At 37.5% G+C, this 25837-nt stretch overlaps 1 protein-coding gene across 5 annotated transcripts in view; it reads left to right on the top strand.

Moving 5' to 3' along the window:
• LOC127431296 (poly [ADP-ribose] polymerase tankyrase-1) overlaps positions 1 to 25837 on the top strand; it is a 158373-nt gene that overhangs the window by 20947 nt on the left and 111589 nt on the right. For all 5 annotated transcript variants that reach the window (XM_051681681.1, XM_051681679.1, XM_051681678.1 and 2 more), the window contains exon 3: positions 5561 to 5656. In XM_051681681.1, coding sequence (XP_051537641.1) covers positions 5561 to 5656 — 96 coding nt within the window. The remainder of the gene's footprint in view (positions 1 to 5560; positions 5657 to 25837) is intronic.

Here is a 25837-nt window from a genome sequence, read left to right as displayed (position 1 = left end):
GGGCACAAGATGTGTTTAGAGAAATCATGTTCGCACTGTTGTAAGGGAATTGAATTAAAATGATGAGATGATTGATTGAAATTTAGTAGACTGAGAAGAGTCAAGTTTTACCTACCTTTAGATTTAATTTCTAGATGTAAAAGGAACATGTTTCAATGTTTTTTTTTTTCTGTTCTTTTTTCCAAAACGATAAATCTTTGGTTGTCCTCGTACTCAAATTTACCCTCTCCGGCATTAATTTTCACTGAACGTTTTGTGTTTTCACCGTGTTCTTGCTGATAACATTTCACGAATTACTTGGTAGTCTGTTAACACTGTTTAACATATGGTGAATTCTTGCTAGCAAGTAACTGATTACATGCTGTTAACATGTTATACTTAGGATGGAAGATTGGCGTGAACTTAAAGCAAGAAAGAACACTGGCACTCTGACTTTAAAATAAAATTGCTCATTGCTCCGGGCAAAATCACCCAACTCTGCTCCCCTCTCTGCACCGCTCACATACTCTGGCGCACACCTTCAGTCATGAGCCTCGCAAGGGGTTTCTTCCATACCCGTCTGAATTTATGACATTGCTAATGCTAATGGTTTCACTTGCCACTAATGGGCATTTTCACCGATTTCTAAGTATGTAGAGAAATTTAATGAACGGCAGCTTGCAGAGATGGCTGCATCTAATATGTGTGTCCATGCCCTTGTAAAGGCTGGGAAAGCAGCAGGGATTTGTACAGGGTTATGCATTAACCCAAGCACCCATGTTCTCAGTTAATCGGCCCTCTCAACATTTGTCCGTAATTACCCCACTCCACTAATCACACTCAAACCACCAATTACGGTACACTGCTCTTGTTTGTTCAGTGGGTCCCTCTGACCAACTGTAGGTCTCTGCACCTGTTTTAAAGCTGCCGATCTGCATGCCGTTTGTGGCCCTGCTTTGAGGAACAAAGTGGCCCATTTCCTTTGTATTCCGAGCACTCGTTTCCACATGTTTTTTGCAGCATGCATATGTAATCATGCCAACACAGTGGATACGGCTTGAAGGGAGGGGGATGGCCCAGAGCGTGGAGGTTACAGAGTTGTCCCCCTGCCGCCTGTCCCTTGATGGATAGTCATAAGCACACAGACAAATTTTAATTATGCCATCACCGTCATCCTAACGACACCTCCAACTCTTGGTGCCACCCCCCGCCCCCCCCAGTAGCCCACCACTCAAGTGCTTTCATGACACCAGTGTATGCAGATGTGATCTCAGTGGGGCGTTTAGCGCATATTAATTTGACTGAGGGTGCTGATGGCTGCTGTATCTTTCCACTTAGCCTTTTTTCTCAGCCCTTGTTTTTCTGCATCAAACCCTGAGCCCTCCCTTGATGCAGTGGAGTGTTGTACAAGGGATTAAAGCTTGTCATAACTGTTTTTCTGATGAGAAATGGATGACCAATGAGTCACCAGCGTAGTGACAGTATCACGATCATACTCGTGCAACGCAAGAGTGCCCTTCTTTTTTTAGGAATGCTCTTTGCCACTATTCAAACAAAACACTTGCTGCTTTCACAGACTACATAGATATGCCACTATAAAGTAGGTATTTTTCTCCTTTTGTGAATAGCTTTGTTTTTTGAGCATGTAGCGGATGACATGTTTATTAATGTCAAGTTTAATGCTGATGTATAACTTGATAACAAAATTATATAAGTGAACACATCGGCTGGTGCTGTTAATCTCAAAATGGCCTAATAGTGGCCGATTCATTTGCTTGACAGATGTTTAACTATAGCTAGAGTATAATGCAGATTTATAACTTGATAACAGAAATTTCTATCTATTGACAAAACGATGTGTTAATCAACCAAGCGGACACGGTTTAATCTCAAAATGGCCAAATACTGGCTGACTAATTTGCTTCCCTGATTTTATTCTGTATTTTGAGTATAATACTGATTCATTGACAAAACAGTGTATCACTCAGGTAATTGGGCACAGTTTTCAGATGATGCCAATAATCTTAAAATGGCCAAATATCGGCCGATTAATTGGCCTGACTGATATTTTACTATAGCCTTAGTACAATGCTGGTGTATAACTTGATAACAGAAATGTTTTGTTCATTGACAAAGCTGTGTAGTACTTGGTTGAGTGGGGGTTTTTTTTGGCCAATGCCTATAATCTCAATATTGCCAAATATCTGCCAATTAATTTGCCTGATTGATATTTTCCTGTAACTGGAAAATAATGCTGATTTATAACTTTTTTTTTGTAATCCATTGACAAAGCTGTGTGTTAGTCAGCCAAGTGGAGACAGTTTTCATCCAAAGCCGAAAATCTCGAAATGGCCAAATATCATCATAATATATTCATCATAATTGCCCTTAGTGTTGTCAAATGTACTGGTACTTCGGTACCAAGTCGGTACTAAAATAAAAAAAAAAAAATGTAATGATACCAGTGATTCTACAGTACTGGTAGTACCAAGCACCGACTTGATTCGGTACCTACGGTTATTTGAGCGTGTGCTCTGTTACTCCTGAAATGGACAACTAATCAAATTAAAATCGTAAGATGTCCCAGTGTGATTATAAATCCACGAAATGCTTCAATCTTGGTCTGTATGAGCTGCATGAACTTTAAATGAATGTGTGAAGCCGACCGCTCATACACTGGAAACTTCACAGATGATAATCATTTATGTTGTATGAGAGATGACAGAGCAGAGCACTAATCCACCCTGAAGTGTTATTTTTAATTAAATCACTGCATTTAAGCTTTAACGATCACACTGGGCCATGTAGCGAACTGTTTATCCGGAGAAGTTAAACTTTCGTCAAAAATACACGTCAAATTAAAAGCATGATTCATAATAAAAGCTAAACGCCTGAAATTGAAGAAATTGCTACAGAAGTATATTATAACTGTATAGTAAAATGTATTCCTCACTGTAGAAATAATAATAATGAATAATGATTGCAATAATAATAAAAATTAAGCAATGTATCGCAAGCAAGAGTGCTTTTGTACTGAATAAAAGTTTGTTAAAAATGCAATGGTATGTTAAGTAATTGTTATATTTTTTTACTTGTTAAAAGTTTTTAAAAGTTTAAGGACATTTTTTTGATTAGACACCATTTTGAAAATGAAATGAAATTTAACTTAAAAACATGGAATTCTGGAAAAAAAAAAAAAAAAAAGAAACGATTTGGGGGAAAAAAATAAAACAGATTTCAGTAGGAACTGCTTAAAAACAAACAAGTGTTAGAAACACTCGCAGGAAACATGCATAACTTTTAATGTATTATTTACATTGAAATTTAACTTTAAATAGGCTGAAGGAGTGTGTTCAATAGCACATTATCATATTAGCATATTTTTGCTGTGGTATGAAAATTGGTATCGAGAACCGTGAAATTTCAGGGGTATCGGTAACGACTACTGAAATTTTGGTACCGTGACAACACTAATTGCCCTTAAAGCCCAGTGATGCCAGAGATCTGTACAGAGTGTAATATTGTTCGGTTCTAGTCCACCTTAGTCGAGTCCGCGTCAAGTCTGAGTCTTTAAGCAATCAAGGTCGAGTCCGAATGAATCTGTTCAAGAATCTGAATTAAAATTGTAACCGTAAACTCAGCATCAATATTTTAAGCTTATTTTAACCTTCACAACTAAGAAAAACAATTTGTCAATATAAATGCAAAAAACAAATCATTAGTATCCTGCTGAAAAAATGTCAAAGTGGTTTCAGAATAAAAGCATATGCTTTAGGTGTATGAAGACAAAACTGTCCTTCAACACACTTCTTATTGTGTTCTGTTGACTTTTTCAATTATTTGTTGCTTTTCCCCTCCACTCAAACATACACCAAAGAAAGTGAATGATGCGTTAGTCATTACAACCAGAGTTGTTGTTATTTCGAATGTTTTATTTAGTTTTTATTTCTAATTTGTCCATTCAATTTAACTTATATTTATCTAAAATGATGGGTGAAATAAATGTAATGTAATTAATTAAATACATTTAATGTGTTTAATACATTTCATAAATGGTACTATTAAAACATTTAATAATGCCCAAAAAATTAAATACAACAGAAAATAAAAACAGAAAAGATCAGATACCATTAAAAAATATTTATATACTGCAGTACTACACTTCACTCTTTTCAGTCCTCCTGCTGTGTCCAGGTGTAGCCTACTTCCCTAAAGTCAAGATTAAACTCACCTTGGGCTGACGTTTCGTTCTTTTCACATTATATTTAGTATGGATAATAGGTGAATAGAGACTCCTCCCCTTACTTGTGTTCTTCATTGTATTTTCTAAATTTTTTGCCATTGAAACGCAAGTGCCAGCTTTACAGGTAACACACAGGTAACACTACAAATATGTGAAGGATTGAGTTTTACAATTTCCATCATGGTCTATTTCATCCGTCATATTAGTTTAAATGTCCCTGATATGTAGTAAATTTGACAAATTGAAACATTTGTTCTGCTTAATAATTGGCAGAGTTGGGGAACCTACTTTTTAAAATGTATTTATGTTATTGATATTTTTAGATGAAAGTGGCAGAGCACTTCTGGCGATTGGCGATCTCTTTCCCGTACACACATACAGCATGGGCGAGAGAGTTAAAAAAGTACTTTGAAAGAGTGCATTCTGCTGCTCTCGCCAGAATAATCACACGTAAGTTCATATATGTATGAAAACTGATGCGCAGTATCAAATATACAGAATGTATGATAGTGCTAACTGTAGAGAGCACATCATTATGAAGACAAAGCCAAATCCCGGACATTTAGAGGCAATTTTGAAATCCCGGCCGGAGGCTTTTTTCAGGTCTGAAAAAGAGGACATGTCTGGGGAAAAAGAGGATGTATGGTCACCCTGTGTTACATTATTTTTTTTGTTTGTTTGTTTTTAATTGCATCACAAATGCCATGGACTTGGCCGGACTCCGAAAAAATCCCAGAGTCAGTTACAAGTCCAAGTCCATTTAAAATTGGACTCGTGACTCGAGTACCCCAACTCTAGAGTGTAAGTCTTGAGTGATGAATAAGAGAGAGAGAGAGATGTGTGGAAGTGTTACTGAGTAGGGTATTGGAATAGACGGGATGGGCAGAGGGAGGGGACGTGTGCGTTAGCCTGTGTACATGCATGCATTGTTGTAGAGCGAGAGAGGTGGATTGGAGACAGTGGATAGGCACTGTGCGCTCTAGGTGCTCGGCTTTACTCCACTCTTAAAAGCAGCTCTCTGTTCCTTGCTCTTGGGTGCCATAGAGAGGGGGAAAGGATCGGAAAACATGCTTTGATATTCCACTCTCATACCAGAGTTCCTCTCACATGACCGGAGTCAGACTCTCGCTGTAACATGGGCTTTTTCCCCCCATCTCACTGCAGTGTGTGTTTATTAGTGCGGGCTGTTTTCGTTGCTGCTTCTGGCGCGCTGGTGCGCGATGTGTGTTTATGTCTGCACCATGCCGAGGCAAGCGCTCCCAGTCAGCGGCGCAAATGGCCCCAGCAGCAGCCTCTGCATGCCTGAGTTAAGATACTGCTTGTGTTTCCCCTGCACAGTGCTGCTCCAGCACGGCGCCGATCCCAACATCCGCAACACTGACGGCAAGTCTGCCCTGGACCTCGCTGACCCATCCGCTAAAGCTGTTCTTACCGGTGAGTACTGCAACCTTATGGTCTCCATCCCCATCTGTTTAATCTTTCTCTTTCTAGTTCGTTCTCTCTCTTCCTTTGTCTTTTTCACCAGTGATTTTTGCCTCTGATCTTATGTTTGTTCTTCTCTGATTCCTTCTGACTTGTTACTATTAATACACAGTATTTTTAATGGAGCAACACTGTTACATACAGTATTTGTTGTCCACCTGAAGGTGTGTGTGTGTGTGTGTGTGTGTGTGTAAAGTGAGACTGTTGTTGCCCTTGAAGCGCTTCTCTCCCTGTGTTCTGTCTTTAATGTGCTCTCTCTATAATAGGGCTTGGTGGCTTATAGCACGTTATGAGACATTTATTTTATATAACGGTAATGGCACTTGTATCACAAATATATTTATTTTTGCCAGAAATTGTTGGTAACACTTTACAATAAGGTTCTATATGTTAATATTAGTTAATAGGGCTGCACCTAACGATTATTTATTTTTTTATCGATTAATCTAACGATTATTTTTCCGAATAGTCGATTAATCTAACGACTAATTTGCCGATTATTCTAAAGATATTTTTATCATTATTACTTGATTAATATAACAATTAATTAACCCAAAATAAATATAAAAAAACTTGTCTCATTAATATTTCAATATTTTATTAAATCATCTTCTCTTAAACACAAACAAATGTACAAGAAACAAAGTGTGCACTGCAGGGCATTATTCTGCAACAAACAACAGTCTTACTATGAATGCAAACTTTAATACAGTGAAAAAGTATTAGCATAACATAAATGTATATATAAATAAATAAAAATTTCCAACATTCTTTTGAATGTCCATGTACTAAAATAAAATATTTGATGCCACGAGTGTACCTTCATTAACTATTAGTATTATTTTGAATGGCCATGGAAAATGAAGCAATGAGAACAATTTTACCTGGTCGCAAAAAGTAGTCCGTTAATTTACCTGATGAACTTTCACCTTTTGCTGACCCTTTATGCTTGGCAAAGCTAATGTGTGCTTCTAAATCACTTGCACCTTTATTAGCAACTGACACATAAGTGCCAGCTTTACATTTGGAATTTTTTGTTCAAATCTAATGTAAATTTGCACTTTCGTTTGAGCATGGTTTCCACTCAGCTGTCATTTGCTGCTGCTGTCAAGCAACTGTTTGATGCCGAACACAACACCGCTTTGCGCATTCACGGAGAGATTGACAGGCAGGAATTTGGCCAATAGTTGCTGCAAGCCTCTTATAATCAACCAATTGGTGTGCGAGAAGGCGGGACTAACAAAGAGGGGTTAAAGCAATGCAAATATGCGCACGCACACAATGAAGTGTTAGACCAGATGCACATCATAATGCAACTAAAGCCTCATCCTGGACATTTTTGCAAATGTAGAAATCCCGGCCTGGCCGGACTTTTTTTAAGGTCCGAAAAAGAGGACATGTCCGGGAAAAAGAGGACGTATGGTCACCCTACGTTAGCAGCGGTGCAGAAATTACTTTTAACATGGGGGCGATGATGAAACGGATAGAAAATCAATTTAAAGTGACTACTACTAACAGAAACACATGTTGTAATACTAATATGTCATGCTTGGGTGGGGACAAAAAGTAAACAGGACTTACGGTGCTGCCTTGCTGCCGTCTTGACAAAGCGCTCCGGGATGCTTTCGCTTCAAGTGTTCGTTCATGGCGGTTGTACTGCTGTGATAAGCCATTTCCAATTTGCATAGCTTACACAGCACCACACTGTAGGGTCTCTGGCTAAAATACTCCCACACTTTAGATGACCGTAGGCCAGTTATTTTCAGCTGCAGCTTGTTCTTCGGGGGAATCCATACTTAAACCGGGTGCTGCCATTTTAATTACTTCATTGTGACGTGCCGACGCATGTTATGCAAATCGACGTATTTCTGTAATCGATTACGGCGATGAATCTTCCCAGCCCTATTAGTTAATGCGTTTGGGAACATGAATTACCAATGAACAATATTTGTTTTTCAGCATTTATTAATCTTGGTTAATTTTTAAATTGATTTATTTATAAATTGACTTGTTAATCACTAGTTCATGCTAGTTCATAATGCACAATGTTTAATGTTGAAAATGTGTTATATATATATAGAAATTAGCATTAACCAATTTTAATAAATTCTGTAAAATTATTTTTAAGTTTTGTCTATTCCGTTAACTAATGTTGACGTTTACGAACTTATTTTTAAGTTTTACCAAAGTGTTTATATTCTGTTAGTTGTGATGTTGCTTAGCAACTATGAAATCAACTCTCCTTCATGTTGTCTAACAACACTCCTTAAGTTCTTGTTTATCTTGACTTGTTGAGGAAATGTTCCAGTCTAATTTTTAATTCCTCATTGCTCTTTCATAGTAATATCGTAAAGCAGTCATGTCCACTGATAACTGTGCAAATCTACGGCAGTCACATCAGCGTATAATCAGGCTATATCAATGTACTACATGGTCCTCTTAGACACATTCTGATTGTGTTCACGATTGTGTTGAAAATTTCATTCTTTCTGTCAGCAGCAGTGTTGTACATTAAAAATGTAATTCTCTTTCTTCAATAAGAAGACTAAAGACATTAGGCTTAATTTATACAAACTATTTATTCCACGAAAATGTCAACCATACCATGAAAAAATAAAGTTAAGCAAATAAACAATCTCTTTTAAATTGTTCATTTAGGTCTACATTTTACTGTATTATAGTGCTATTGTGATTTTTATTAGGAAATTACATTGTTTATCCACCTCTTATGAGGAGTGCACCATTTCTAAAACAACATTTTCAACCAGCCATATTTCATGGTTGCAAAAGAGGGGTCAAAGGACTCTTTATATTTACTTTAACAAAAATCATTTTCCAGAAAGATACGAAGACCTATAATACATATTGCGGCATGGGGGGCGTGGTCACGTGTCGGTCTGCGGGAGAGGGAGAGCGGTAAGGCTCATCACCTGGCTCATAATTATCTCTAATACCTGTCTCTCATTAGTGATGGCGGAGGGAGACTTCAAAGGCACGCCAGAGCATCAGAGGGGGGGAGAGAATGACCAGAAAGCTACCGCAGACAGAGCTTCTGAGAAATATTATGTCTTCACGTTTATAACAACGGTTACCATCGTGTGTGTGTTGTGTGAAAAACAGCAAATTAAAGAACTGACCTTGAACCTTCTTCGTTGTCTCCTGAGTCCTCCTCTGATGCTCTGGCGTGCCTTTTAAGTCTCCCTCCGCCATCACTATAATGAGAGACAGGTGTTAGAGATAATTATGAGCCAGGTGACGAGCCTTACTGCTCTCTCTCTCCCGCAGACCGACACATGACCACGCCCCCATGCCACACATATATAGAGTAATTTTGTCATAACAGCACTTTTTGATTAATTTAAAAGGCCACATTTATTAGGTCTCTATGTTTCAGCTCTGTGTCATTTTAGAGGTTAAGTTTATATCACTCAAACAATATTCATTCAAAGAAATTGATACTTTCTGTACAAAGCTAACCTTTGGTGATGTTCAGTATGATGAACAAATTGTCTCCCTTCCTTACTTTAAACACCCATAATAATGCGTTACGGACGTGACCATTACGGACGCTTCATATCAAATCATATGGAAAATCAATGGGTGAATAACTGACCTCTAAGCTCTGACGCGCATTTGTTTACACTCAAAATTCTTGTGCTAATTTAAAGAGAGATAGAGAGACTTGAGTCTGTTTCAATCATATTTTATTATGGCTTTTTATTGTTTTGTTTTTTTAGTAGTATTTTCTTTTTCCTTTATGTGCGACTTCATTTTTATTATTTAACATTATCCTTTTTACCTTATATGTCAAGTTTACATATTTTCTTTTTTTAATATTATGTTTGTGTGTTGTTTTTCACTGTCTTTGTTTTGCAATGTTTTACTTGTATGCAGCTCAACTGTAAAAGCTTTGGCAATACGAATGTACAAATATTTGTCATGCCAATAAAGCACCTTAAATCTGAAACAGAGAGAGAGAGAGAGATGAATTAGGGTTGGGTATCGCCAGCCACCTCACGATACGATACGTATTGCGAGAGACATGTCACGATTCGATATATATCGCAATATCATGATTCGATTTTAATTTAGTTTTTAATATCTTTCAGCTAATGCTGTTATTCATTATACATTGGACCTTCTAACTTGTTAAATTACAGACATCAATTTTACTAATTTTATTGTGTCATTAGTTTTTCATCATTTTGGTGACATTTTAGCTTTTTTTTTTTTTTTAAATATAGTCCATGTATTATGTCAATAAATATGATGCATTGAAATTATTATATATTGCATATATACAGTATATTGTTACATGTTGTTTACATGCCTCATTTGTACTATTTACAATTATTTACTTGTATATGTAGAACAAGTGCTAAAATGGTTCTGTCTCTAAGTTCTGTGGCAGTGACGTTTGTTTGGTCGAATGGTTTCTTTACAGCATTCATGCTATCTGTGATTAGAATTAAATGTTTGTTTTGTATAAATAACTGACTGTAGAGAACAAAAAGGATATTAAAAGAGATATTATTAAACAACGATTGGTTTGCTTGGATCTCGTCTTTGGACTCATATCATACAGAAAGAGTCAAAGCTTTTACTCTCAGCACGCAGTGAAAAGATTTCTGTGCTGAACTTCTTCGCTACTACACCACTCAAACACTGGTGAGTGAAATCTAAAAAAATGACCAGCCAGTGGCTATTCACAGACATTTTTTGTAGCATATGGGAAGTATTTACGCACATATGATTGTAGGGGATTGCAGATAGAAAGAGCGATCTTAGCTTTTTAAGAATTGACATTGGGATTGTACAAATGAAGATTAAGTAGAAAATCTATATTTTTGCCTGGCCCTTGATCCGAACATGTGAGAGAGGTCCAGCATGTCTGTGAAAGAAACTGTGAATCATGCAGGATCAGTTTCGGTCTCTTTCGTGCCTCACAGAAGTGTCTCTGACTGCACTGAAAATATCAAGATATATCATAATACATAGATATAATTATTGATACAATATAGTGAGAAAAAGTATCGCAATATATCAGTATTTGATTGTATCGACACAGCCCTAATATGAATGAATAAATTGGCAAATCTAAGCTGGTGTTAACTTGCATGGTCGGTTTACCATAAAGGGGACACTTCTCTCGTTGACATATTTTCCCTCCTCGCTCTCGCACACGCTGTAATTGGTCACGAAGTCTGTCATTTTTTTAGGTGTTTCCCAAGCTTTGATTTTCAGATAGAACTCCCACTTTATTACCACTAATTTGCGAGTCATTTTACTCATTTTAAGTACAGTATATGTAAATTTCTCTTATGAAAAAAGCTGTAAATGAGAGTAATCTCTGTGCTAGTCATTTTTAACTGCCTTATTGTAATATAGCAATGCTAACATAAAATAAATAACAAATAATAAATATTGAAAAGCAAACAATAAAACCATGTACAGTAACAAATAACAAATGAACAAAAATTAATACACATCATTTTACAGCGCAATGGCAAAAACAAATGCTGGTAGAAGGCATTCAGGGAGAGGAAGAAAAATGATGAATATTCAAAAGAAAAGGAAAAGAAAACGGGCAGTTAGAATGAGAGAAGGAAACAATCAAAACAAGAGGCAGATATTTCAGAGCTCTTGCAGGTCAAAAGCAGAGAAAAAGGTGTTTACTAAAAAAATCCCAGGTTCCTAGCTCACCCAAGAGATCTCCATTTAAAACAAGACAATCTCTAGGCAAGGCAGTGAAACGAGCACTCAAAGCTGTACCAAACAGCCTTCACAAAAAAAAAAAAAAAAAAAAAAAGGAAATAAATAGATGCTGTCATACAAAAAATGTCCATGTTAATGGGCCTTCTTCCAGTGAAAAATAAAAATCATGTGACTCCCACTAGCACTACATAAGATTGTGTCAGGCATTTCTATGAACAAGACAACATTTCAAGACAAGTGCCAGAAAGTGACTCCAGCCAGGTCTCCTAAGCAACCAAATTGGCCCGGTTGCTAGGGAGGGTAGAGTCACATGGGGTAACCTCCTCATGGTCGCGATTAGTGGTTCTTGCTCTCAATGGGGCCCGTGGTAAGTTTTGCTTGGGTCGCGTAGAGTAGCATGAGCCTCCATATGCTGGGGGTCTCTGTGGTGTCATGCACAACGAGCCAGGTGATAAGATGCGTGGATTGACTGTCTCAGAAGCGGAGGCAACTGAGACTTGTCCTCAGCCACCCGGATTGAGGTGAGTAACTGTGCCACCATGAGGACCTACTAAGTAGTGGGAGTTGGGCATTCCAAATTGGGAGAAAAGGGGATAAAGATAATAATAATAAAAAGACAAGCTCCAGAGATTAGGGATGTGGTCACTGTGAGAGAGGGAGGGCTAAAAAAGAAAATTCAGTAATGGCATTTGACAATGTCCTTCCTAGAGGCCTACCGCTGTTTCAAGAGGGAACATCCAGAACCTGCAATTGGGAAATCAAAGTTTGCTGAGCTCCGGCCATCACATGTACTCCTGTGTTCAGACACGCCAAGGAATGTGTTTGCCGGTACCACGGAAATATCAAATTAGCCCTGGACTCTGTGCATCGTGTGATACCAAGGCAAGCATTTCAAAGCACACAGAATTATATTGAGGCTGTAGTCTGTAGCCCAGACAGGTCTCAGTGCATGTTAGGCCAGTGTGCTGAGTGCAAAAATAACGAGGTCCTGGAAATGCATACCCTCTGTCACATCCCTGAGGAAGACAAACAAATTAAGGTCACCTGGTATACATGGAAAGCAACAGGAGGGCTGCCATGTAAGGTACAAAAGAATGGCACACGGGGTGATGTTTTTCATTTTCTCAAGGAAGCCTCTTAAGTATTTGCAGCACTGCTTCATCAAAAGACAACAAAGTGCCTCTTTTCAGACAAAAAAAATCCCAAAGTCAAAGTCAAACAATGAAACTGTGGTGCTGCAAGCTGACTTTGCAGAAAACTACACAGCTGCCTACCAAGATCAAATCCAATCTGCACACTGGCATCAAAAACAGATCATGATATTTACATCTGTTCTGTGGTCTGATGGAGATCCAGAGTCAAATGCCATTGTGAGTGACAGCTTGGAACATGACAAGAGGACTGTGGCAACATTCCTCTCCAAGATCACAGAACATGTTCAAGAGAAACATCCTGAAATGAGACAACTTCACATATTCAGTGATGGTGCTGCTTCTCAATTTAAAAACAAGTTAATCTGGTGTTTCTTGTCAACCACTTTCCAGGAGTTGTTCTCAAATTTAAGTGTAGAGTGGCTTTTCTTTGCCACAAGCCATGGCAGAGGTGCTGTAGATGGTGTGGGGGCAACATTAAAACGGGAAGTTAATACAGATGTTCTCAGCAGACAGGCAATCCTTGTTACAGACGCTGCATCATTTGTAGACTGTGCCAGAAGAAGTTGCCCAAACGTCAAAATAAAACTGATCACATCCATGGACATTAGAGATTTCACAGAGCAGCACAAGCTGGATGATAGGTGGGCCAATACCACAGCTGCTCTGGGCACTCAGTCCATCCATCACATTGAGCCAATCTCCTGGGAAAAAATGTATTGCAAAATCTACACAGAGGCAGAACAGTCAGGTGTCCACACATTTCTGCTCTCAGAGGCCACATCTACTGATGCAGCTGAACACCAGTCCCCAGAGTCCCAGTTAACTGCTGTAAAGAAAATAAAAACTGGAGATTGTGTCTTTATGCGGGTCAAGGCAAAGAAAAAATTCCTTCCGTCTGTTTGTTGGACATAAACCAATACCATGAAGCAATTGCAGTACTTTTCTTGAGAAGAAATGATGATGCTGGATTAGTGTACATCTTGCCTGTGGTGGAGGACAAAGCTTGGGTGACACCAGACAAAGTTATTCAGACTTTGATTCCACAAGTCGACAATAGGGGAAGGTATCACTTAGCAGAGACCGTTCTGGCAGAGTAGAAAGAAAAATATTAGAGAGGAAAAAGATGTTAAAGGAATCCTGAATGAAATGTCAGTCACTCACATTTGTTCATATTTGTTTAGGTTAATTGATATTTATTTCCCTTAAAAAAATAAATAAATAAAAATAAATCAAATTAAATATTGATTTTCAGCACCCTCAAGAAACAGATCGGCCAAACGAGAAAATTTATCGGCCAATACGATAATTCATATTGCGATAATCCTCTTCTTAGAATCCAAAGTGCCGAAAGTGACATATTGCATTGTGAGGCATCATTAGACTTAACATGATTTGAATAATTTTGACACAAAACATAGTAGGCTAATGCGATATTTTTGACGCATGATTGTGACTTAAACTGAGATTAGATTAAATATAATAACGTGATCAACACAAAATCTAGACCATGTGATCATTTTAACACACTCGCGGTTTGTTCTGTAACATTTAACACTTGTAGCTGTTTAGAACAATGCAAGCATTAGCCTACTATATGCATACTTTTCGTCACTAGCACAGGCCAGAAAAGCATGAATATCACATTCTCTAAATTCAGTATTATCTACAGTACATGCTGCTCTTAAAAAATCCTTCAATGATGGGTTACACACATGACCGCACGCCACATGTGCTTGGCTTAAATTCAAACCAATTTGCTTTGTCTTCCCTTTGACAATAATCGTGCAACACCATATAGTGTTTTTACACTGCAAATGTTTTAATTTAACATTATACAGCCTTAACCCAAAGTCTCAGATCTTATAGTTTAAAGACCTAATAGAGTTCAATGTTAATTTTTTCTCAGCAATTTATCTATTTTCACATAGTCATGTAGATGCAGCATTTGGAGCGGTCACATCTGTAATGGAGAGATGTCACATCCATAACAACGGGTTTAATGAACAACAAAATGTGACATGCTCCGATGAGTACCAACTCTTCTACATTATGTGGCTAGTATTATTTCTGGTTTGTTCATTTTAATTTACAGAGTTTTTCACCGAGTGACTACGTACACCCGGCCCCCAATCGGGCTAATTTTCCCTCTCCTCGGCTGATTAGCCCGATTGGGGGCCGGGCGTGCATAGTCACGGCCCGGCTCTGCCCTCCTCCTCGTCACAGTTGTGTAATCTAAAATTAATTCTGTAATGAAAGGTACATCAGTTGCAAAATCAAATAATCTCTTACATGAATAAGAAGGTCATTTTTTAGGTCACAGAAATAATGCAAATTTTTATTGAAGTGCTGTTGTCACATTCTTTGATGCGTTTATGTCTTAGAAAAGCTACTTTAAATGCCAAGCAAGATACATTATATGTAAATCTCCTTTTCCATCCACCTAAACAAAAGAAACTTCTTGAATTTAACATCATAAGCAAGTTCGTGTCTAAACGGCAGCTCGCACCATTTCCTGGGATGTGGTGGAGGTGATGCGTTTGGCTTTGTGTGTATATATATAGAGCAGGAGGCAGAGCTCAAGTCTCTGGAGTATTTCAGATAATTGTTATAGATCAATTTTTCCAGCCTGGCTACCTGACCCTGCTATAATGCTGCCTGTCATACCTCCCATCGTCTGTCCAGAAATACTGTAGAGCAGGGGTCGGCAACCTATGGCAGGCGTGCCAGCATTGGTAATCACTGGCACGCCAGCAATGGTGAGAGAGGAATAGACTATTTCATTTATATAAATTCCGCACCTGCATTCCAATCTACATCTTGATGTAATCCTTCCTCATGATCATGCAGCGTGTTTTCATGAGTTGAATGGGAGGCTAAACAAAAAGTTAATAAAATATAATATAATAAAACATTTCCAATCCATGTCAAAAAGGTTGCGACCCCTGCTGTAGAGCATGCAGTTCATTCTTAATTATGTCTGGCCAGCTATCCACTAACCTACCAGCACGGTTAGCCTACCATACGTCCTGGAAAACCTGGAATTTTCTAATGGAGTTTTTCACATGTGGAAAACTGCCTAAATGTCCTGGAAGATATTTTCATGGTGCATGGACAGGTCTAACCCAGCGACAGAACCATTTGTGATTTTGCTGTGCTAAACTTTCTACATATTTTTCCCTATGAAAATAGTATGGTGGGGTTGGGTGTTGTCACAAAAATGGTGTAGTTTTAGACCTAAACTAAACGCTGCTAAACCCATCACTTTTCAGATTTTAGTTTTTGTTTGTTTTGGTGATGACATAGTGGTTTTATGAAAATCATATGTAGAACACCCAGCTTAGCCATGCAAATATCCACAATATAGCACTCCCTATTACGTGTTGCTTACATTTTATCAGCGTCTTGTAAATTTCCAGGGAAAAGTTTTGAAAGAGTCCAAACTCTTTGAAACAAACCAAAAAAAAAAAAAAAAAGGCTTCACTTCATTAGGCTTATTTCATTTTCACTATCTAACCCCTAATCACTAGCTGAAATATTTAATTAGTTGAACAACTTGAACCAGTAAATGCACATTTTCGTTTATTTGCCCAAGGCAAAAGTTCCTCTAACTTACTTTCTGCTAATTTGAATGTTGCATGCACAAGTTACATTGCGAATTAGCCGTTTTCTATCACAGTTGCTGAAAAACGGGATGTGAGAGGTCAAATCCTACCATCTATAAGCGTAGCTGCTTGTTCATTAAACAACTTCAAAATAAATCTCTGGGTCATCAACTCTATGTTGTTGTTACAGCTTAATGATGGACCATATTAGCTTGTCTAGGTCAGTTCATCTGTGGGTATAAAAACTGTCAAGCTATTTAAAAAAAAAGAGTTTGTTGATACGAAATTGCTTATAAGCCGGTTAATTTGAGTTTGAAAACCGCATCAATTATAACCACTACTTCAACTGTAGTGTTATGGAGCCAAAGTAAGGCTAGTGTGAAATCTTTTCTATGTTAATGTACTTCTATCCAAGCTGAATATTAAGAGACAATTATAAGTTATTACAAGCTATTCATAGGTTAATATGTGGTTCTGTAGCACTTTCAAAAAATTGCCTTGTATGTTTGAGTTTCCCAGCCAGCCAGACAAGGCAACATTGGCGCAACCAATGGTTAGAGTTTTTGGGGTGGGACTATCTTTTTGTCTGACCAGTGACAGATCATGGAAGTGTTCTGGAAACCTGTTTTTCAATTCCAATTTTTTACGCTTGTCGTACAGAGATTACATAAATAGTTTTATTAGTTATGGGAGTTGGTTGGTTGGTTGGCTTTATTAAACATTTTCGTTTCTAGATTTTTTTTATTTTTATTAATATTGCGAAAAGGGAGCATTTGGTGTAAACACCTCTTCTCTCAAAAATGACTTTGATCATGTGGCAATGACTGCCATCATGTGAAGTCCTTGCAGGGGAAAATTTTCATTTAAGATGCATTAGATACACTTGCACTGTAGCTTTGAGCATAAAAGGATTAACTACAGAACTACTATGCACTGACGGCCACATCAATTCATTTTGTTTTTATCTTTTTAATTTATTTAATATGTTAAGACAAATGGTTCGACGTGTCATATAGTCATCATGAGCCAAATTGGTAAAGATCATTACCAAAAGTGTTATTTTATTTAGATTGGATAAGAAGATAAGATTTTAGCTCAGCATTATAAGTGAGTTTCTGTAATTTCCAATTTATTTGTGAACCACACACTATAACTGAGAAAGATTTTCTGTTAAAGCCTGCAATTTATGTGGGGCAATGTAAAAAAAAGTGCAAGAATTGCAAATATTCCTGGCAGTGCTATTAAATTTACAGTATGTCACATTTAGGTAAATTCTCTTCATTGCTCATTTTTGTTCCCCACGGTAGAGTCTAAAAGTAGTTTGAAAGACGTCTCAATTAGGGATGCATCATTCTGATACCTGGATCTGTATCGGCTCCGATATGGACGTTTTAAGACAGATCGGGTGTTGGTCCGACGAGCCCGATCCAAATCCGATATTGTGTGTTAGTCATGTTTGGTCATGCTTCAAAACGGATATAAAAGAACGATAAAAGCACCATTAAAGTTGTCCATATGACTCATGCATTTTATTCAAAGCCACTTGAAGACGTGCGATAGCTATGTGAATCGCAAAAGGCTGTGTTTATTAAGTAAATATGTAGTATGTATACGCAGCGTGTTAGTGAATGGCGCTGCTCTGTTGACATGTATACATAGCATGCGCAGGCTGGTGAGGTGGTCGCAGCTATCAGAGCTTGCGGATGTTTTCAGATGTGAGGGCTCACAAACAACATCTCAGATGTAGATGCTCAATAATTCAGTTCACTTATAATATGCATTTAGAACAGTACTGGATGAGTATTTGACTTGTATTTGAATAAGAAGCGAATTAAACTACTGTGAACTAGCCTACATACAGACACTTACCGGACTTCCTGGAGTGTTTCCGATCATCAAAATAAAAGCCAGAGGGTTTTCAAGTTAAAGGTACATGACTGAAATATAGTACTGTTGTATTTTAAAATTCTAGAAGTCAATAATAATAATAACTATATTAATATTAATAATGTATTATGATTATAATTTATTTTTATTTGTTTACAAATTATACAAATATTTAAGTTGAATGGGTTCCAAAAAATAACTGTGAATGAAAAGTGGACTGATCTGAAACCTTTAAAGTCCAGATTCAAGTTGAAATGTTTTTTCAAAGAAACTGGCTTTTTTTCTACTGATGATTATAGTAGAATTACTGTAAATTTTGCAGCTGCATTATCCAGTAGACTAGTTAACAGTAAAGTTTTTCTTAATAGACTATACATTTATATTGAAATAATGTGTAGTTTTGTGTTTCTTAACATATTAAAGAGTACCCCCAATTAGTTCCATACAACAAGGTAAAGATATTCTAAATTGATTATGCAAAAAAACATTGGTATCCTTTTGGAATCTGTATCGACCGATACTGAGATTTAAGATATCAGAATCAGATCCGAAGAGAAAAAGTGGTATCGGTACATTCTTAATCTTAATGATGTTTGATGATTAATCTGACCCTCCATATAAATGAAACACAGAATCTAGAAATCTGGGAAATGTGATAGAATAATGTAGACATGGTTTGTTATTGTAGGTCTAAATATTTATACGATTATTTAGAAATTATTAAGCGTGATATTGCAGTTATTGGCTATCCGCCAATGCTCAAAGTTCACCTTGTCCCTGGTGTAGTATTGTAATCAGATCTTGGTTAAATTTCAGTAATGTTACAGACTTGATGAATCCAATTTGATCGGTTTGTTCGTTTTGGAGAGATTAGTTCATAACACTGGAAGAATGGAACAATCAAGCAGCCGTCGGCATTTCATCCTCTTGACCCGCAATGTCAAACTGTTCATTTAGTTTTGCCTGATTGACTTTAAAGAGGCGTGCTGTTTGTTATGACCGCTTTCTACTATAAAAAAAAGTTTCTTTGAGTCAATAGGAGTTCAATTTGATAGCCAAACAAAAACCCTTATCCTTAGACTGAATCTCAGGGTAATCTGAGTGTGAAAGATGACTCTGACATTTATGTGTGTAATGGAAGGATTATAATGGAAAGTTTGAAGTGCAAGTGCTCACTGGCAAAAAAACAGAGCTAGAATGTGCAGTAAATGCTCTTATAACATGAAAACCTGAATGGTTAGGTGGTGGCCTGCTCTGCTGCATTGCTTCAAAAAGAAGCCTTTTAACCATTATCTCACATGCTTTCAGAATGTCTTTCCCAGGGACTAGAACTTCTGTTTAGCTTTTATATTGCTCAGTGTTGTGGATTCTTTTTTCTGTGTGTGTGTGTGTGTGTGTGTGTGTGTGTGTGTGTGTGTGTGTGTGTGTTCCTTATGAAAATGGATTTATGTTGGTTGTATTACTCTGAGAAATAAAGTCTAAAATGGAAAATGTCACGGAGGAGATGATGTTTTCTGAGCGAAGTAGTATCGAGAATTTGGGGAAAAGTATGTGCTGAGTTAGATCGAAAAGTTTGTTGATGCAATCTAGTGATGGAGTGGTGACTTCAAGTGTCACATTTACACAAATGACAAAGAACTGAGCTAAATCTTTTTTCTTTCTTCACCCCATCCTCCTCCCCCCATTTAAAAAAAAAAAAAAAAAGCCATTAAAACTGTCGTTATTCCTAATGCTTTCCAATGAAGTAGCCGCACAGTAGTTAGAAAATCCATTTAGAATTTCATCTTACCAAATTTCCTGAAGAACAGAGAGGTAGAAAAAGATTTGAGTTTTTTTGGGGGGGGGGATTTTTCCCCTTTTTCTCCCAATTTGGAATGCCCAATTCCCAATGCGCTCTAAGTCCTCCTGGTCTCATAGTGATTCGCCTCAGTCTGGGTGGCGGCGGACGAATCCCAGTTGCCTCCGCGTCTGAGACAGTCAACCCGCATCTTATCACGTGGCTTGTTGAGAGTGTTGCCACGGAGACATAGCGCGTGTGGAGGCTTCACGCCATCCACCGCGGCAACCACGCTCAATTCACCATGCGCCCCACCGAGAACAAACCACATTATAGCGACCACGAGGAGGTTACCCCATGTGACTCTACCCTCCCTAGCAACCGGGCCAATTTGGTTGCTTAGGAGGCCTGGCTGGAGTCACTCAGCACGCCCTGGGATTCGAACTAACGAACTAGCGAACTCCAGGGGTGGTAGCCAGCGTATTTTAGAGATATGGTTCGTCATGTGTGTTACCGTAGGTGATTATGTGGGTATGCCTGTATTGAAATAAATTAGCATGCTTACAGTATAACAGAATACGACAGACCCACATTCAACTTTTGGCTTTATTTAAAAAGTACTTTTAAATTCTAATGCCCCACCTGTGTTTTGAAAGTGTCTTTTGTTAAATTGTTTTCTTGGAAAGCATATATATAAAAAATGTGGACTTTTTGTCTGTTTAAATTAGCATTACAATTTACCACAGAATGCCACTTAATGGAAAATGTATTGATTTTTATAAAAAAAAAAAAATTAATTCACTAGTTTACCGTTTTCAGCAGTCTAATGCCGCTGTGGAAAACAGAGCAGATTTAGTCTGTTTTAATCCTCTGAGGGACGAATCTAATGCCTCTGACCTTCAGCACGAAGAAAGTGAGGTTAAATTGTATTAAAGCTAGTTTAATGAAGTGCCGATATAGTCCCGGATCGGGTGGGTTAGTGATGCGGCTGTGGATCTGAGTGCTCCACTGGGCTGGCTGCATTCTCTTTTGAATCTTGTAATTCCGACTGCTCTCCTCCTGAGGAAATCACTCAGTAGTTGAATGTAAATAAGTGTTTTACAGATTAGGCTCAGTTATTCAAAGATTTAGTGAGACAGTCGTTGATCATTTACCTTTGGTTATTGCTGTTTAGTTGCACTTTAAATATTACAATTTTGAAGGAAACATTTTCCTAACTTGTAACCTTTTTTTTTACATTTTATCAATTCAAGGACTATTTCTCCCAATAATGAAAATTCTGTCATCTTGGACCCCTATTACTTTTTATCTTCTGTGGAACACAAAAGGCATTTTTTAAGAATGTCTCGGCTGCTTTTTTACCCTCAAATAAGTAAATTAGTTATAAACTGGGGCTGTCAAGCTCCAAAATGTAAAAAAAAAAAAAAAAAAAAAAAAGAAGGTCCATGCAAGTATCATAAAGGTGGTCCAACTGACTTTGCAATATTCCAAGTCTTCGGAAGCCATACGATAGCTTAGTTCAAGGAACAAACTAAAATGTCATCATTCAATGATAATCTTCTCCTTTTGTTTTCAAAAGAACTGGTTCCCTTGTTTTGTCATTTTGCTAACCTTCTAGATTAGTGCAAAACCTTTATATTTCAGACTATAAATAAATGGCGCCTATATATGCTCCCAACAGTGGGATAACCACACTCACAATTATTTGTCCACCTGTCTCACAGAAGACAGCTTGACTGCTCATTATTCAGGATCCTGAGACTGAATGCAGAATAAAATAAAGCAAAAATATGCCTGCTTGTGTGCCTTATTTTGTCTTTTAGAACTTTCTGGTTCTTTGCATGCTGGCTTGACGTCCAGCCTCATTGGTACTTGGAGAGGCTAGACGGCTGAAGCTGATAGCTGCTTTGATATTTTGCTTAGTGTCAATTAAAGGAATAGTTTACACAACAATGAACATTCTCTCATTATTTACTCACCCTCATGCCATCAAACACAAACTAAAAAAGATTTTTAGAAGAATATTTCAGCTCTGTTGGTCCATACAATGCAAGTGAATGGTTCTCACCCACAAATTATTGGACCGCTTCAGAAGACATGGATTAAACCTCTGGAGGTTTATGGATTACTTTTATGCTGCCTTTTTGTGCTTTTTGGAGCTTCAAAATTTTGTTCACTATTCACTTGCATTGCAGGGACCTACAGTGCTGAGATTTTCTTCTAAAAATCTTCGTTTGTGTTCATCAGAAGAAAGAAAGTCATACACATCTGGGATGGCATGAGGATGAGTAAATGATGAGAGAATTTTCCTTTTTGGGTGTTATCAATGTAGCCACAACATTTGAGTTAGCCCAAGATTTTTTATTAATGATTTGATTTTATTTGATTTCAGAGTGAATTCAGTTAGTTACATGGCAAACATGACTGGTGTATATCTGGCAAATTATTTGTACTACATACCTGCATACTTATAGAACGTACTTTATCAATGGTCAAGTTCTTCATCGAATTCAGTACAGTATACTATAAAAGTATACGGGAATTCTAACACAGCTCTGGTTTAGTTGAAAAAGAATATCTCCTCACACTTCATGTCTATAATTTATTTCTTGACTTTTCAAGAGAGATTGAAGCAAATCTGCATGTTTTCTTTTTTTTTTTTTTCTTTTTTTTTCTAACCAGTGTGCTTCAAATCCTTTTCTGAAATCCAATATAAATCCTGTTACATTTTTTTTTTGTTGTCTCTACTATATTTGTCTATACTATATTTTTAGGGCAAGTGTTTTCACATTTATCGGAGTTTCCTACTACTATTATACTTTTATAAGAAACTGTTTCTCAGAGTGAATTAAAAAATTTCTGAAGCTGTTTTAAGAGGCCCGTGTTATGTATATGCAACACACACTCAAGTGCAAAAATCTTTTAAACCTTTCAGCACCAGAGTAAAGAGGGGTTGTTTACTCAATCTATTCAGCATAATATCCTGCCTCTCCCCCTCCAGGATTTAAGCAGGAAAATAAAACTGGCTGCAGTTTTATTTATAAGATTTACTTCTTCATTGCAGGCTGTCTCTTCCCAGTCAATTAGATCCAGCAATTGATCCATAGCCTGTGCCCTGCCGGGTGGGTCACATAATCCCTTTTTATCCTCTGAATACGTCTGCGGCTAAGACCTTTCAGGTTGTGTTTGGTTACAGCATATTAAGAACTCTACATCTCTTGGTTCCAGGTCTAGTCATAATCTTTGGAAAATAAACCATGGGACATTTCTTTAATGGACAGTTTTAATTGTATTTGATTGTCTTTACATTACAAATCAAGACTATTTGAGATCATCTGGTATCTGATATAGTGTCATGTTTAACTTTTTTTTTAGTAAGCAGTAAGTAGCTCACTAGGTAGGGAGTTCCTTTAGCTGGGTTGTTTGTGTGTGTTCCAGACTGAGACACATCTCATTGATTTGAGTCCATTTTTATCCATGAGCTCAGGGACCAGTGCAAGATCTTTTTTCAGCCCACCTGTAGAGTCTCAGATCAAAAGAGTCTGTTTATCTCTGAATAATTAATGTTCCACTGAATTATCCACTCTCTGTCTGCAGTATGCAGAACACCCAGTAGCCCAGCCACAAAGCTCTTTGGACTAGAATGTTTAAATATTCTACAAGCTGAAATCCAATTGTAATCATTAATTTTTGTTGTACAGTTTTTGTTTCTCTCTCTTTGCTCCGAAAAACACAATACAAAGTCCTTGTTTAGTATGCTGCTCAACACCATACTGCAGGGGTCTTCAACCATTTTCAGGCCACGGACCCCTTGGTGGGTAGAGAGGCGGAGCCAGGTCCCCCGTTACATACTGTATAAAATTAAGTGTTGCATTTTATGCCTATAAAAACATGTATGGTAGGCTACTATTATTGTATGTACATACTTCGTGATGTTTACATTGCAAAGCCATTGAAATAATCATTAAATTCTGCCCTGCTAAAAAGACCAGCTTAAACCAGCATAAGCTGGTTTGCTGGTTTTAGCTGGTCGTCCAGCCTGGTCATAGCTGGTCAGGCTGGTTTTAAAGGGGTTTTGAACACTTTTTTTAGCTGGTCAGGCTGGCCTTAGCTGGTCTTGGCTGGTCAGGGTGGTCTTAGTTAGTCAGGCTGGTCTTAGCTAGTCTCCCAGCCTGGCCAAGATGGTTTTATATTAGGAGGCTAGCTGGTCTCCTAGCCTGACCAGCTAAAAAGTGTCCAAACCCCCTCTGAAACCAGCTAACTGACCAGCCTGGCCAGCAGGGGTCTGCAACATTTTTGACATGAAGTGACATTTTTTATTTTCCTTGTTAATCCCTGTGCCAAACCTCCTGCAAAAAGAAAGAAAAAGACAGACATATAGATAGACAGACAGAACAACAAACAGACATAAAGAAAAATAGACAGAACCTGTCCATGCATAATAAAACAACTTTAATAAGGTTTCTGAAATGGAGTCTTCATTTGAGTGATCGATTTTATACATATATTAAAAAATTACTGTTCATTTCATTGATTAAAAAGTTGTAATGAGGAAAACAATGACTGAGTGCACCTTGAATTATGTTGATTTGAGAGTCACCATCTTGTGCGTGTGGAACGTTAAGGACTGTGTATGTCAGCTTGATAATCTCAACTGTAACTGTTTATTTACACCAGGCAAGTGAACTGTTGTTCTGAATGCAAAAAGCAACTAATAATAAAAGAAACTGTAGGCTGTCATCTGCTCAACCAGCGCAAAGCAGACGCGTTTACTCACGTGAACCTCCACTGCAGCACTGCTAAACCTGATGTGTGTCGTGCATTGAATGGCTCATGATGAGCATGGCCGCATGGCGCGCTTCTACTGACTACCGCTGTTTAGTCACACTTTAAGATTTGGCATGCAGCTGCGAAGGACTTCAACGTGGATATACTAAAATTCATGCTCTCTCTCACTGTCGCTCATGTGTGAGTGAGTGATTATTACAAATGCCAGTGGTGGATCAAAAAATAATTTGCCCCCCCCTGCTGACCCCCTGGAGGTTGCGGACACCCTGTTGAAGACAATTGCCATACTGCTTAAAGCCACCTCAGACTCAGTCTGCTGAAATCATTTGTGTAAAGACATCAACGTTTAAGCTATCATTGATCTGACTTGTATGCAACCCCAAGCAGATATTAAAATAAAAAGCTATTTTGTAGCTTTCTGTGTTTTATATACAAATTGTATACAAAATGTTTTCGGGGATAGTATGCATGCAGGGTCTCACCAAGCACCAATGCGATTAAAATCCGTTTTTGATTGGTAGATAAATTAAACTCCCCAGTTGGCCAGTAATTTTATTAGGAAATGCAACATTACATGGTTTAAGTCAAGTTATAAGAGTGATTGTCCGAGCCTTGCTGTTGTAAGCATGATTCAAATTAAAAACTTACAGTGCTTCTACCAGTTTTGGGGAGTAACGGAATACATGTAACGGGAATACGTATTTAAAATACAAAATATAAGTAACTGTATTCCACTACAGTTACAATTTAAATAATTGTTAATTAGAATACAGTTACATTCAAAAAGTATTTTGATTACTGAAGAGATTACTTTGCATTTTATTGTCATTTGTTTCATTTAATATTTAGTCCTTTCAGATGGAAAACATTTACACATACAAATGATGCGATACAAAGTGCATTTGAACAGCGGTGAAACACTTTCTTATAATGTGTTACATTCATACGAGCAGACAGAGAAGTAAGTCTGAAGTAAGTTTGGAGCACAAGTATAGAAATAAACCTTGTGTAAATTGTCAGCTTAACGCTAAGCTAAAATGCTATTTCTAGCCATTTTACATGCACGTTACCAGGCACGATCATATTTTTTTATCAAGAAAATTCATGTTAGATCATAATTTCTTTTTTTCTAGTAAGACCTTTGATATTAGGGCAAAAATCGTTTTCTTGATAATAATTTTTGTATTGTTTTCCTGTAAAAATATCTAAA

This window comes from Myxocyprinus asiaticus, chromosome 40, assembly GCF_019703515.2.
Source record: "Myxocyprinus asiaticus isolate MX2 ecotype Aquarium Trade chromosome 40, UBuf_Myxa_2, whole genome shotgun sequence".
In the NCBI taxonomy this organism is placed as follows: domain Eukaryota; kingdom Metazoa; phylum Chordata; class Actinopteri; order Cypriniformes; family Catostomidae; genus Myxocyprinus; species Myxocyprinus asiaticus.
Note: the sequence above shows the minus strand (reverse complement) of the source record. Positions and strands in the feature narration are given on the sequence as shown.